General features: G+C 41.5%; 1 protein-coding gene across 2 annotated transcripts in view; it reads left to right on the top strand.

Moving 5' to 3' along the window:
* Positions 1-13,504, top strand: part of plxna2 (plexin A2) — a 530,875-nt gene that overhangs the window by 380,531 nt on the left and 136,840 nt on the right. For both annotated transcript variants that reach the window (XM_060937347.1, XM_060937348.1), the window contains exons 20-22: positions 5,474-5,708; positions 7,368-7,510; positions 8,066-8,334. In XM_060937347.1, the coding sequence (XP_060793330.1) occupies positions 5,474-5,708; positions 7,368-7,510; positions 8,066-8,334 (647 nt within the window). The remainder of the gene's footprint in view (positions 1-5,473; positions 5,709-7,367; positions 7,511-8,065; positions 8,335-13,504) is intronic.

Below are 13,504 nucleotides of genomic sequence, written 5' to 3'. Positions count from 1 at the left end.
TCGTCCTTCTCTTTATTCCGAATGACACGGCGTCCCTGATTTCCATAAAGAACTTCAAATTTTGATTCGTCTGACCACAGAACAGTTTTCCACTTTGCCATAGTCCATTTTAAATGAGCCTTGGCCCAGAGAAGACGTCTGCGCTTCTGGATCATGTTTAGATACGGCTTCTTCTTTGAACTATAGAGTTTTAGCTGGCAATGGCGGATGGCACGGTGAATTGTGGTCACAGAGAATGTTCTCTGGAAATATTCCTGAGCCCATTTTGTGATTTCCAATACAGAAGCATGCAGTGCCGTCTAAGGGCCCGAAGATCACGGGCACCCAGTATGGTTTTCCGGCCTTGACCCTCACGCACAGAGATTCTTCCAGATTCTCTGAATCTTTTGATGATATTATGCACTGTAGATGATGATATGTTCAAACTCTTTGCAATTTTACACTGTCAAACTCCTTTCTCCACTATTTGTCAGCGCAGAATTAGGGGGATTGGTGATCCTCTTCCCATCTTTACTTCAGAGAGCCGCTGCCACTCCAAGATGCTCTTTTTATACCCAGTCATGTTAATGACCTATTGCCAATTGACCTAATGAGTTGCAATTTGGTCCTCCAGCTGTTCCTTTTTTGTACCTTTAACTTTTCCAGCCTCTTATTGCCTCTGTCCCAACTTTTTTGAGATGTGTTGCTGTCATGAAATTTCAAATGAGCCAATATTTGGCATGAAATTTCAAAATGTCTCACTTTCGACATTTGATATGTTGTCTATGTTCTATTGTGAATACAATATCAGTTTTTGAGATTTGTAAATTATAGCATTCTGTTTTTATTTACAATTTGTACTTTGTCCCAACTTTTTTGGAATCGGGGTTGTAAATCCAGTTATACCGTATATGTGGATCCAGGATTTTTTAACTGTTCCCAAAGTAACTCAAAAGTAGTGAATGGATTTGGATGAAATTTGGTGTATAATTTTAGTATTATCCTAGGTTCAAGTGATTTGATTTTGATGTTGATAATATGTAGCTTGGCAGAGGTATGCACTCTACCCTACCGAGTGCCGCTCTAGTTTAGGTGATGATCATTCTCAGCAGTGATATTGACATAATACACTAGATGAATTAATAGCTTTAAGGTATTCTTAAAGTATCCTAAAAGTTGATGAACTGCTAAATTTCAGTGTATTTACTTTTAATTTTAAGAATTCTTACAGTATAACTTTAAGTGACTTTCCATTACTTCTTAAAGATAATGAAATGCTGTTAAAAAGAACATTTAAAATGTCACTTAAAGTTACTAAATTTAATATTTTAATGTACTTAAAGTAGGTGGCACGGTGGTGTAGTGGTTAGCGCTGTCGCCTCACAGCAAGAAGGTCCTGGGTTCAAGCCCCGGGGCCGGCGAGGGCCTTTCTGTGTGGAGTTTGCATGTTCTCCCCGTGTCCATGTGGGTTTCCTCCGGGTGCTCCGGTTTCCCCCACAGTCCAAAGACATGCAGATTAGGTTAACTGGTGACTCTAAATTGACCGTAGGTGTGAATGTGAGTGTGAATGGTTGTCTGTGTCTATGTGTCAGCCCTGTGATGACCTGGCGACTTGTCCAGGGTGTACCCTGCCTTTCGCCTGTAGTCAGCTGGGATAGGCTCCAGCTTGCCTGCGACCCTGTAGAAGGATAAAGTGGCTAGAGATAATGAGATGTACTTAAAGTCACTACTACTTTTAAGAATACCAATAAATGGTCTTTGCTTAGGGTTGTGAGTGTAGTTTACTAGTATATTTCATGAATTTAAAAAGTTCAGTAAAGGTACTTAAATGTACTACTGAATTTAAGGGCTGGTCTTAAAGGTAACTTAAATACACTACTAAATTTAAGGTTCAGATTAAATGCATTAAATTTCACATGTTCACCTAGTGATAGCAGCATCTTAGTGTCTCAGTGTTGTGCATAAGCACGCTAAATGAGGGCTGTTGGATGTTCTCATATTTTTGGTGAACTGAACAAATCAGTATGCAACTAGTAAATGCGAACGTGAACGTAAGTGTAGCTCACTCTGATGAGAATGAATAATGCTTACGTACCAAAAGTAGGGATAACAGGCAGAAATAATAGGCTTTCATACTGTGATATGAAATACAACGTATTACAATGTCTTGGGATTGTGCCTCAGAAAATTATTGCATGAACATCTTGATTGCATGTTCCTTGTCTTGACCAGTGTTGTCTTATGGCAATGCACTCCAGTGACTTGCTTATATCAATAAAGTAGACATAAGAGCTTTGTAATGGTAGGTGAAATATTTCGATATTTGATATTTTAATTTCTGATCAAACATTTCAGCTCATTAAAGAAGCTGATTCAGAAGAAGTGAACTATGAACATGAGCTCACTGATTTTGATTTGTGTGAACTGAACTGTGAGCTAGCTTTTGTTGACTCGTGTGAACTTGCACGACTCTGTCTGTGGTGCTGTTATGAAAGAATCAGGTTCAGCATTGCAGGGATTCAGTGTCACTGCTGGGTTTAGAGCTGTCCACCAACTAAACGTTTCCAAACATCAGTGCAATGGTCAGAAAGTGATCATGATGAGGCCTGGAGTGGGATTAACACAAATTGTACATTGAAAAATAAGCTGTAATAAGCTGCAACTGTGTGGGAACTGTGTGGGAAAAGATGGATGAAGTGGTAGAAAGTATACTGAGGGAGGAGCGCGTGCTGATAGGAGCAGATGTCAATGGACATGTTGGCGAGGGAAACAGAGGAGATGAGGACGTGATGGGCAGATATGGTATAAGAGAGAGAAATGTGGAAGGGCAAATGGTGGTTGATTTTTCAAAGAGGATGAATTTGGCAATAGTCAATACATACTTCGAGAAGAAAGAGCAGCACAGGGTGACGTTTAAGAGTGGAGGAAGATCTACACAGGTGGACTACATACTCTGCAGAAGGGGTAACCTGAAGGAGATTGGAGACTGTAAAGTGATGGCAGGGGAGAGTGTAGCTAGACAACATCAAGTAGTCATGTGCAGGATGAGCTTGAAAGTGAAAAAGAGGAAGCGTGAAATAGTGGAGCCGAAGATTAAGTGGTGGAAACTAAAAGAGGTTGTACATCAGAAGGAGTTCAGGGAAGAAATGAGACAAGCATTAAGTGGTCATGGAAGTCTGCCGGAAGATTGGAATACTACTGCTGTACTCGTAAGGGAGGCAGCAAGGAAGGTGCTAGGGTGGTCATTGGGAAGGAGGAAGGAAGACAAGGAGACATGGTGGTGGAACAAAGAAATGCAGGAAATTATAAAAGAGGCTAGCAAAGAAGAATTGGGACAAGCAGAGAGACTAGGAAAGCAGGCGGTTATACAGAGAGATGAGACAGAAGGCAAAAAGAGCTGTAGCGAAGGCGAAAGCAGATGCATACCAGGAGTTGTACAAAAGACTGGAGACCAAAGAAGGAGAGAAAGACCTGTACAGACTAGCTAGGCAGAGAAACAGGGAAGCGAGGGCTGTACAGCAGGTAAGAGTGATGAAAGATGTAAATGGAAATGTGCTGACAAACAAAGAGAGTGTATTAAGAAGGCGGAAGGAGTACTTTGAGGATTTATTAAATGAAGAGAATCCAAGAGAGAAAAGGTCAGATTCATCGGAGACAGCAAATCAGGAAGCAGAGTTGGTTAGTAAGGATGAGGTGAGGGCAGCCATGAAAAGAATGAAGACTGGGAAAGCAGTCAGACCAGATGGTATCCTGATTGAGGCTTGGAGATGTTTGGGTGAGACGGCTGTGGAGTTCCTAACGAGATTGTTTAATAAGATCCTAGAGAATGAGAAAATGCCAAATGAATGGAGAAAGAGTGTGCTAGTCCCAATATACAAGAATAAGGGAGATGTACAGAGCTGCAGTAATTACAAAGGAATACAATTGATGAGCCACACCATGAAGCTATGGGAAAGGGTATTGGAGGCGAGATTGAGAAGAGAAGTAGCAATCTGTGAACAGCAGTACGGGTTTATGCCAAGGAAGAACACGTCGGATGCAATTTTTGCTTTAAGAATGTTAATGGAGAAGTACAGAGAAAGCTACATTGTGTGTTTGTAGACCTGGAGAAGGCATACGATAGAGTGCTGAGAGATGAGTTATGGTATTGTATGAGAAAGAGTGGAGTGAATGAGAAGTATATTAGAGTGGTGCAAGACATGTATGAGAACAGTGAAACAGCAGTGAGGTGTGCAGTTGGAACGACTGAATGGTTCAAGGTGAAGGTGGGACTCCATCAAGGATCTGCTTTGAATCCTTTTTTGTTTGCCATAGTGACGGATAGCTTGATGGACGAAGTGAGGCAAGAGTCACCATGGAACATGATGTTTGCGGATGATATTGTGATATGTGGTGAAAGTAGAAAGGAGGTTGAGTTGGGTTTGGAGAGATGGAGGTACGGTATGCATTGGAACGAAGAGGAATGAAGGTGAGCAGTAGCAAAACAGAATACATGTGCATCAGTGAGAATGGGGATGAGAGTGTAGTGAAGATGCAAGGAGCAGACGTAAAGAAAGTTGGTGAATTCAAGTACCTGGGGTCAACTGTGCAGGAAAATGGGGGCTGCAATAGTGAGGTGAGAAAGAGAGTGCAGGCAGGGTGGAGCAGCTGGAGAAGGATTTCGGGAGTCATTTGTGATAGGAAAGTCCCAGCAGAAGTGAAAGGTAAGATGTATAAGAGAGTAGTGAGACCAGCTATGATGTATGGATTGGAGACCGTACCCTTAACGAAGAGACAGGAGGCAAAGTTGGATGTGGCGGAGTTGAGGATGTTAAGGTTTGCGATGGGAGTGACAAGGTTGGACAGGATAAGGAACGAGTACATCAGAGGGACAGCACATGTGGAATTAAGCTAAGAGAGATGAGACTGAGATGGTATGGGCACATCCTGAGAAGAGATGCAGAGCATGTAGGAAGGAGAATGTTGAGGATGGAGCTGCCAGGCAAACGAAAACGAGAAAGGCCAAAGAGGAGATACATGGATGTGGGGAAAGAGGACATGAAAGTGGCAGGTGTGGTAGAGAAGGATGTGGAAGACAGGGAGCAATGGAGACGAAAGAGCCGCTGTGGCGACCCCTAATCAGGAGCAGCCAAAAGAAGAAGAAGAAGCTGCAAAAAAATAAAGTGGTCCAGTAATACAGCTACATCTGATTTCAAGTGTCACTGCTGTGCTGAGAATGATCTACCAACTTAATAATATGGTGTAATGATGAAGAAGAATAATGATGTAATATTGGTCATATGTGGTTGTGTGGTCATCTCTGGTATGTGCATCCAGTGTGCTGGCAGCTGCGTATATAACCTTGCAAAGTTGAGTCATCAAACAAAATGAGTCAATGACAGCGGGAGAGGAGAATAACCTGGACAGAAACGCTTGACAGTATGATTTTTTTTTTTTTTTTTTTTTTTTGTGTGTGTGTGTGTGTGTGTGTGTGTGTGTGTGTTTTCTTGCTCAGGTGCAGGTAGGCGGTCTTCATGTCTCTCCTGGATCTGTGAATATCCTATCAGACAGCCTTCTGACTCTACCCGCGATTGTAAGCATAGCAGCTGGTGGAGGCCTCCTGTTGATCATCGTCATCCTCGTTCTCATTGCCTACAAGCGCAAGTCACGTGAGAATGACCTCACGCTCAAACGGCTGCAGATGCAGATGGACAACCTGGAGTCCAGGGTGGCACTTGAGTGCAAAGAAGGTGAAGACACTCATACACACATCCTGCAATACAATGTGACATCCTGCTGGTGCAAAAAACCTTCATTACACTCAAAACACAAGCCCAATCAGCTTCCTGTTCTCTGGTGCCCTCTCTTTCGAGCACTCGCCCATGATGTTCTCCTGAATCACACTCTATTCAGTCACTATTTTCAGACACTCCATTTCACCTCAATTACTGTAGTCTTCTGTGGCTAATGATGTAGATAAATGACACACACACCAAGCCTTCAGCCATGGTGTAATGATGTAATACTCAGGCAAGACACTCATGTCTTTTGCTTGTATTAAAGTGGACTGTTCATGAGGTGACTGACACCACACACACACACACACACACACACTCTATGGGCACGGGGCATGGGTGTATCCATGTTGGACAGAGTTTCAGTGTGTGCGGGTGAAAGCTTTTGTTTGCGTGTCATGAAAAGAGAGAGTAAAAGAGACAGAGTAAAAGTGAGTGAGGGAATGAGAGATAGGAGAGAGGAGAGAGACTCCCTGAGGGTAGAGTACTGCTCAGTCAGAATGGACCCAATTAAAGCAGCCTCACCTCCACTCTCCAGCAGCAGGGGACACACACTTGAGCACACAGTCTATTCGTTATCTGCACATCTGTGCATGTGTGGATGTGTGTGTGTGTGGATACATGTGTGCATGGTTTAAAATAAAAAAATCAGCATTGTTAAAACTGATTATGTGGATGTGAGATAATGTGACAGCTCCTGAGTGGTATAAGCATCGGATTCCCACAGATGTCAAATCCATCTCTGGTCAGGAGTCAGAGCGAGCAAGCATAATGGTCTGTCTCAAAGGCACCAGTTACACTGGGGAAAATTTACAAAAGAGAGTGCACTTATCTAGAGAATATTATTACAGAAATGTATTCAGGAACTTTAAAGTTCCTCAATGTAGTTTTATAGTCAAGACTACCTAAACTGTGTCATGACCAAGACCAGAGTGTATTGAGACCGAGTCAAGACTTTGAGGCATTGAGACAGAATCAAGACCTAGACTTTAAGGCATTGAGACAGAATCAATACCAAGACTTTGAGGGGTTGCGACAGAATCAAGACTGAGACTTTGAGGGATTGAGACAGAATCAAGACCAAGACTTTGAAGTGCTGAGACAGAATCAAGACCAAGACTTTGAGGGGTTGAGATAGAATCAAGACCAAGACTAAGGCAGGGTGAGACTGAGTCAAGACCCAGTAAAAATGCGGTTGGTTCCAAGACGAGACCGAGATCTTCAAAAAGTCATCTCAAGACCAAGACCAGTCTCAAACACTGCAACACTACTACAATGGCAGCTTGTATCTTGAAAGAAAATATAGTTTATTTGCAGGGACAGTTTGATGACAGAACACATCATGCCAATCTCTGCCAATTTCTCAAACAGCACAAATCTTTATCCAGTACTGCTTAAAGGCATTGATGTCTAAACTAGACAGTCTAGCTCATCAGTACTGCTCCACTATATGGATAAATTCTTTAAAGAAATCATCAAATGCACAATTACCAAAGTGGACAGTCAAGATCCTGACTGTCAAACATCCTGAGTCTATCACCCTGAGATCCTATGATATGTCTTAGCCTTTAATCTTAAATGCATTAAATACATCCTCTCTCTTTCATTCACCAGCTTTTGCAGAGCTGCAAACAGACATTAACGAGTTGACCAGTGATCTTGACAGAGCTGGAATCCCTCACCTGGATTACCGCACTTATGCTATGAGAGTGCTGTTCCCTGGCATCGAAGACCACCCAGTTCTCCGAGAGCTTGAGGTGCATAATGCGAGTATGAAATGCTCATTCATGAATGAACTTCATTTGAGAAAGTTGAATGAATATCCTGCGTACAGACCTTCAGTGTAGAGATTGTCACGTGAAGTCGAAATAGAGTCTCGCACACATTGTGAGCACTGCAGGATTTCACCCACCAGCAGTCATCTTATCAGGAGTAATGGAGTAACAAATGCTCAGTTGCTCAGAAGCCTGTAGATAGAAAATGGTTTCCCAATGTCTCTATCCAGCCATTCTCCTCCACTTCCTTATTGAGGACAGGAGTTTCTCCACCAGATAGAATTCATTTGCACAACAGAATAAAAAAATAATAATTTAAAAGTCACATTTAACATGCCAGTAAGTGAAACTGATCTTTTCAAGTTGCTCAAGCTGTGTAAATGTTTATGCAAGATGCCATATTTATGTAGAATGCTTTCATTAAAGCTTCACCAACAAAACTGTGTATGTCACATGGATACCTGTGGAAATCACGCATATTCTACAGTATATAGAGATTAAGTTGATTAACTAGAGGACCTGTATTTGTCCCTGCAGGTCTCGGGTAATGGACAGCAGATAGTGGAAAAGGCTCTGAAGCTGTTTGCACAGCTGATCAACAACAAAGTGTTTCTACTGACGTTTATTCGTACTCTCGAGCTGCAGCGCTCTTTCTCAATGCGAGACCGCGGCAATGTGGCATCACTCATCATGACGGCGCTACAGGGAAGACTGGAGTACGCAACAGATGTCCTCAAACACCTTCTCTCTGACCTCATTGACAAGAACCTGGAGAGTAAGAACCACCCCAAGCTGCTGCTGCGCAGGTAGGAGACACATGTGCATGCAGTCAAATGTGCACTTTGCAGGACAAACTGTCAAAAACTGTCAAAGTTTACTGTTAAAGTTACTGTGCAGAGGCTCGCTCTCACTAACACACTGCACAGGTGCAGGATAGACAAGTTAAGAAGTTACAATGCTAGACTCTCTCTCTCACACGCGCACACAAGAGAGAGAGAGAGAGAGAGCATACTAAAAATGGAACAAATTGGGCAAAGCGATTTTTCGTCTGTTATCTTGCTCAAGCTTATGGCTTGGAACTTTATGGAAATTATTAATGAGGAGCAAAGACATGTTACGATGTCCTCTTTATGCATCACTTTCTCCTTCCTTGCTATTTTTCACATAGTCTCTCTTTCAGCTATTCTCTCTCTCTCTCTCTCTCTCTCTCTCTGTCTCTCTCTGGGCTCAGAATGCGGTTCGGTTGTCAGTGACGTTTATCGTCTGTGTTCTACCACCTCATAAAACATGCAGGAGCAGCTGGGCTTCAGCCCTTTCTCTCTCTCTCTCTCTCTCTCTCTCTCTCTCTCTCCTTCTCCTTCTGGGCTTCTATCATTAGATGTTTCCACATGTGGCTTGATTTTCTGATCTCCCAGAATTATATGTCAGTCAACGTAAGGCCTATTTTTTACCCAGACATTCTTAAAGCTGATTTTAATGTCATATTGATTAATTAAATGAAGCTCCAAAGACTCAGACTCCTTAAAACTTGATTGAGCTTAAATGAAGTTGTCTTTGACTCTAACAAGGGCTTCATTCTCTCTCTCTCTCTCTCTCTCTCTATTTAATTTCCCCTGCCTTGCCTTTCTTCCGTCTGTTCATAATAGTATGTTCTTCATTGTGAGGCTCATTAATGATCATAGAAACTACATGTACATGCATTGTGATGTATGTTTAAAGCGATGGAGGCAAAAGCAAGGATTATGCTGTTATTTAACATGACAGACATGCCATCTCCCTCATTATCAGTCGTCATTAGGAGCATAATGCTGTAATCCTCCTGTGATGGGGGGAGCAGCAACTAGCTTGAGAAGCCCATCGCTTTAGACAATACTTTTCTTTCCTCCTGAAATTTTCAGGGATTATCAATTCGACACGCTCCTTTTGTGTGCTTGTGCTCAGCACCCTTCACCCTGTCAGAAGAGGCTGGTGGAAGTAAAGAGCTGCTGCGGCAGAGCTGCTGGAAATCTCTCTCTCTCTCTCTCTCTCTCTCTCTCTCTCTCTCTCTCTCCTTACTGCTTTGTGATTTTTATCTCTTCCCAGCATGACACTCTGTTTCTGGTCTATCTTCCTGTCTCTCTGCTTGGCTACGCTGGCATCATGTAACCCAATTAAGAAATGTATCACACATGAGTCGTACATCTATCAGTCAAAGTCATGTCTAAGTCTTGTGAGTGGATTTAAAGGAACGATACATTAAAGGGCTTGAAATTGACTTCACTGGAGAAAATACGACAGCGCATGTCAAAAGATCATTTCTCTCTCCTCATTCACCAACTTTACTGTGTTTACAGCTCAAAGAAAAACACAAAGCACATGTTTATAATGTACAAGAAGAACCGTACAGAATTTCCTTGAAACGAACAGAACAAAGCCTGTTTATTTTTATATGAGAGACGATATGTGTGTCAGAGGCATCCCTCAGGCAGTTACTTACAAATGAGACATCCTGAGGAATTGGGCGTAATGTCATCAGAATGAGTAATTTATTTTCTCAAATTGACCCATGTGCATTTAATAATAATAATGAGGACAAAAACTGCAACTTTGAAATGGCTGAAGTATGGTCATTTTCCATTTGTGTTTGTGAAATTGGTTCTGTAAATCACATGGAACATGCTTCCACATCCTGAGATCATCAATAAATGAATAAATAATGAGAATTTATGACAGTTATACCACAGAACTGTTGAATTCCTGATTCTGATTGGTCAGAACATGTGGATTCATTTTATAGAACAGCATGTGACAAATAATAGGTTTATATTAACGCATGTTATTGTTTCTATAGTAACAGCTCATACACAGGGACTTGTACGGCAGACGCTCCACAAAGTCCAAGCCTAATGACAAGCAGATTTTTAAATTATGTTTTTAATAGAGATATTAAAGATATAATCATTGATGTGATGAAGTTGTCATGATGAGGAGTCTCGTTAGTTGGAGCTTTGTAAAGTTTCAGAGCATGAGAAAGTCTTCAGGACGGAAGAGTTATGACTTCTCAGTAAAATAACAAGCTGCATTTGGTTCATCTCATTAACCTCAACATTAATGTGCTGTAACTGATAACACTAACTAACTTATACCTTAATATGGTATTGTTTCTATAGTAACAGCTCATACACTGGGATTTGTACAGCTTATAAAGTTAAATCTGATAATAAACTGATGACACAAATGTGCATTTTTAAAGAAATAAAACCACTGATATGATGAACGTTTCTGGAATCAGGTCAGTATCCGGTTTCTGGGGACGAGCATGTTGGGAAAGTGTGTGGAGTTACATCACATCCTTTACCTTGGTGTATAAGATATGATTCTCTCTCTCTCTCTCTCTCTCTCTCTCTCTCTGACCACACTCTATAGCTCTGTATGTAAATATCTGACTCTGAAGGGAAAGGGAGCTAAAAACAGAATGGCTCTGTTGCCTCCGGCTCTTTCTCACTCATGATGTTCATGCAGTGTGAACGCGTGTTTTTAGTGTGTGTGTGTTTCTGTGAGCTTGGTAATGAGATTTTCAGCCATCCAGTGCAGCTAGGAATGGACTATTAGTGAGGAACATTGTTCAGTATGTCACCCTGTCACTGAAGCATTCCTTTACGCCCATAAACACAAACTCACACACACACACACACACACACACACACACACACACACACACAGTGTGTGTAATTGGCTAATGAAACCATGATGTTCATTAATGATGTTAATGAGAAATAAAGCGAGTGAGACTTTCTTATAAAGCGTTCAGATACAGAGAGACGTCACGAGGAGAGAGAACAAAACATTTTACTCTACTTGTTTTTCCACGACGAGGAGTTCATTTAATCATGCAAATAGCGCACATTAAGATCTGTCTCTGTATGAGTGTTTCTTGTTGCTTGAGGGTGCGCACATACGCTCACCGGCCACTTTAATAGTTCTTGATTCTAAGATTCCTGTTCTTGGCTGCAGGAGTGGAATCCAATGTGGTCTTCTGCTGTTGCATGCTGAGATGCTTTTCTGCCCACCACGGTTGTGAAGAATGATTATATGAGTTACTATATCCTTCCTGGCAAAAAAGTTCGACCCAATCTGGCCATTTTCCTCTGACCTCTCTTATCAACAAGGTGTTTCCACCCACAGAACTGTTGCTCACTCAGTGTTTTTTGTTTGACGCACCATTCTTTGTAAACTCTTGAGACTGTTGCGTGTGAAAACCCCAGGAGATCAGCAGTTTCTGAAATAAACCCAGTCCATCTGGCACCAACACCCATGCCACAGTGAAAGTCACACATTTTTAGATCACAATTTTTCCCATTCTGATGTTTGAAGTGAACATTAACTGAAGCTCTTGATTTGTATCTGCATGATTTTATTCATTGTGCTGCTGTCAAGATAGCTGATTAGATCATTGCATAAAACAGCAGGTGGATGGGTGTTCCTAATAAAATGGCTGGTGTGTGTGTGTGTGTGTGTGTGTGTGTGTAGGACATGTTCATTTAGCCTCTGAGAGGCTTTTGGAAACATCTGACAGGTAATGCATTTTAATAATTTTTGGAGATTTTTTTTCTCTTGATTTTTCTCCATTTTTCGTCTCTAATTGATGCTCAGTTGTTTCCTCTGTGTGAGAAGGAGCCAAACTCACAGCTTAGTAGAAAATGGGAAAATGGCCATCGTCTAAATGTTTGTCAGCTCAAGTCATTTTTCTATATTTGTAGTGTGTGTGTGTGTGTGTGTGCAGCTGTCATCCAAGTGGCTGCCTGTGATTTCAGGCAAAAGAACCTCCATCTGTCTGTGCCTGATGCAACCAATATTAAACACAGCAGTTTTCAGTTAATAGTGTGTGTGTGTGTGTGTGTGTGTGTGTGTGTGTGTGTGTGTGTGTGTGTGTGTGTGTGTGTGCACTCATCATTCTTTCAGAGAACACATACAGGAAATATAGATATTGAACATACTTCCAAACACACTTGCCCACACACACTCTCTCTCTCTCTCTCTTAAAATTATTCTGCTATGAAGACAGTGTTGTGTAGCTGAAACTCCATCAGCTAATGTACACTTTGATTTCATTTATATTTGTTTCAAGGTTCTGATTGATGGTTCGGTTGGTTGTATGAAGTTTGAACGCTGTTTTCAGTCCTTGGATTTTTTGTCCAGAGAATCAATACCTGAGACAAAACCCTTCATCTAAACGCTGGTGTGGTCAGTGTCAAAGATCTTCATACTCAGTAGCGTGATTGTGGTTCAACATGTGACATTGTGTGATGTCGGGGTTTGGGTTATTATTGTTCCTGGTATATTGTATAAAACCACAGTGTCATAAGAATGGATACAACTCCAGCTTCTTGTTTGAAGGTATTCCTGGATGACAACATGTCAAAAGTGATGTCTGGCTAATGGAGTGTTGGTACCACAGGGGGAAAAAAAACTCGTTCCTACCATTTTGCAAATCTGAATGCACAAAAATGGACTTGCGTAAGCACATTCTAAGACCACAGACTCAACCCCCGACCAGACAGTCCTCTTACGATGAGCAGAAACAGGCTGTGTATAAAGTGTAGAGCATAAACCCTAGTGTAACTCTACATTCTCAGGCCAGAGCTCGGATTCGCTTCATTTCTATCTGCTGTGTGTTCATGCTACAAAGTGGAGAAAAAACATGGCTGCCTCTATTGTTCGTCTTTGTTAGCAACAAGCTAGCCAGCTAACTGTGAGTAATAAGTGAATGTCTAGCTGTATGGTGATTGATCCTAATTTATAAACACAGTCTGCTATAACTTATTTAAAGGTAAAAGGTCTTTACACATACAGCATGATTTTTCACTATGAATTTTTAGCATCAAAGATGAATCTTCATAACTTCTTTTTTTTTGTGACAGGCTCAATTTTCTCTAACGTGAAAGGAACCAACCATTCAACCAATCAGGGCGCAGATTGTGGAAACACACTGCTCCA

This window comes from Neoarius graeffei, chromosome 13, assembly GCF_027579695.1.
Source record: "Neoarius graeffei isolate fNeoGra1 chromosome 13, fNeoGra1.pri, whole genome shotgun sequence".
Taxonomy (NCBI): domain Eukaryota; kingdom Metazoa; phylum Chordata; class Actinopteri; order Siluriformes; family Ariidae; genus Neoarius; species Neoarius graeffei.
This window is presented reverse-complemented; position numbering and strand designations above follow the sequence as displayed.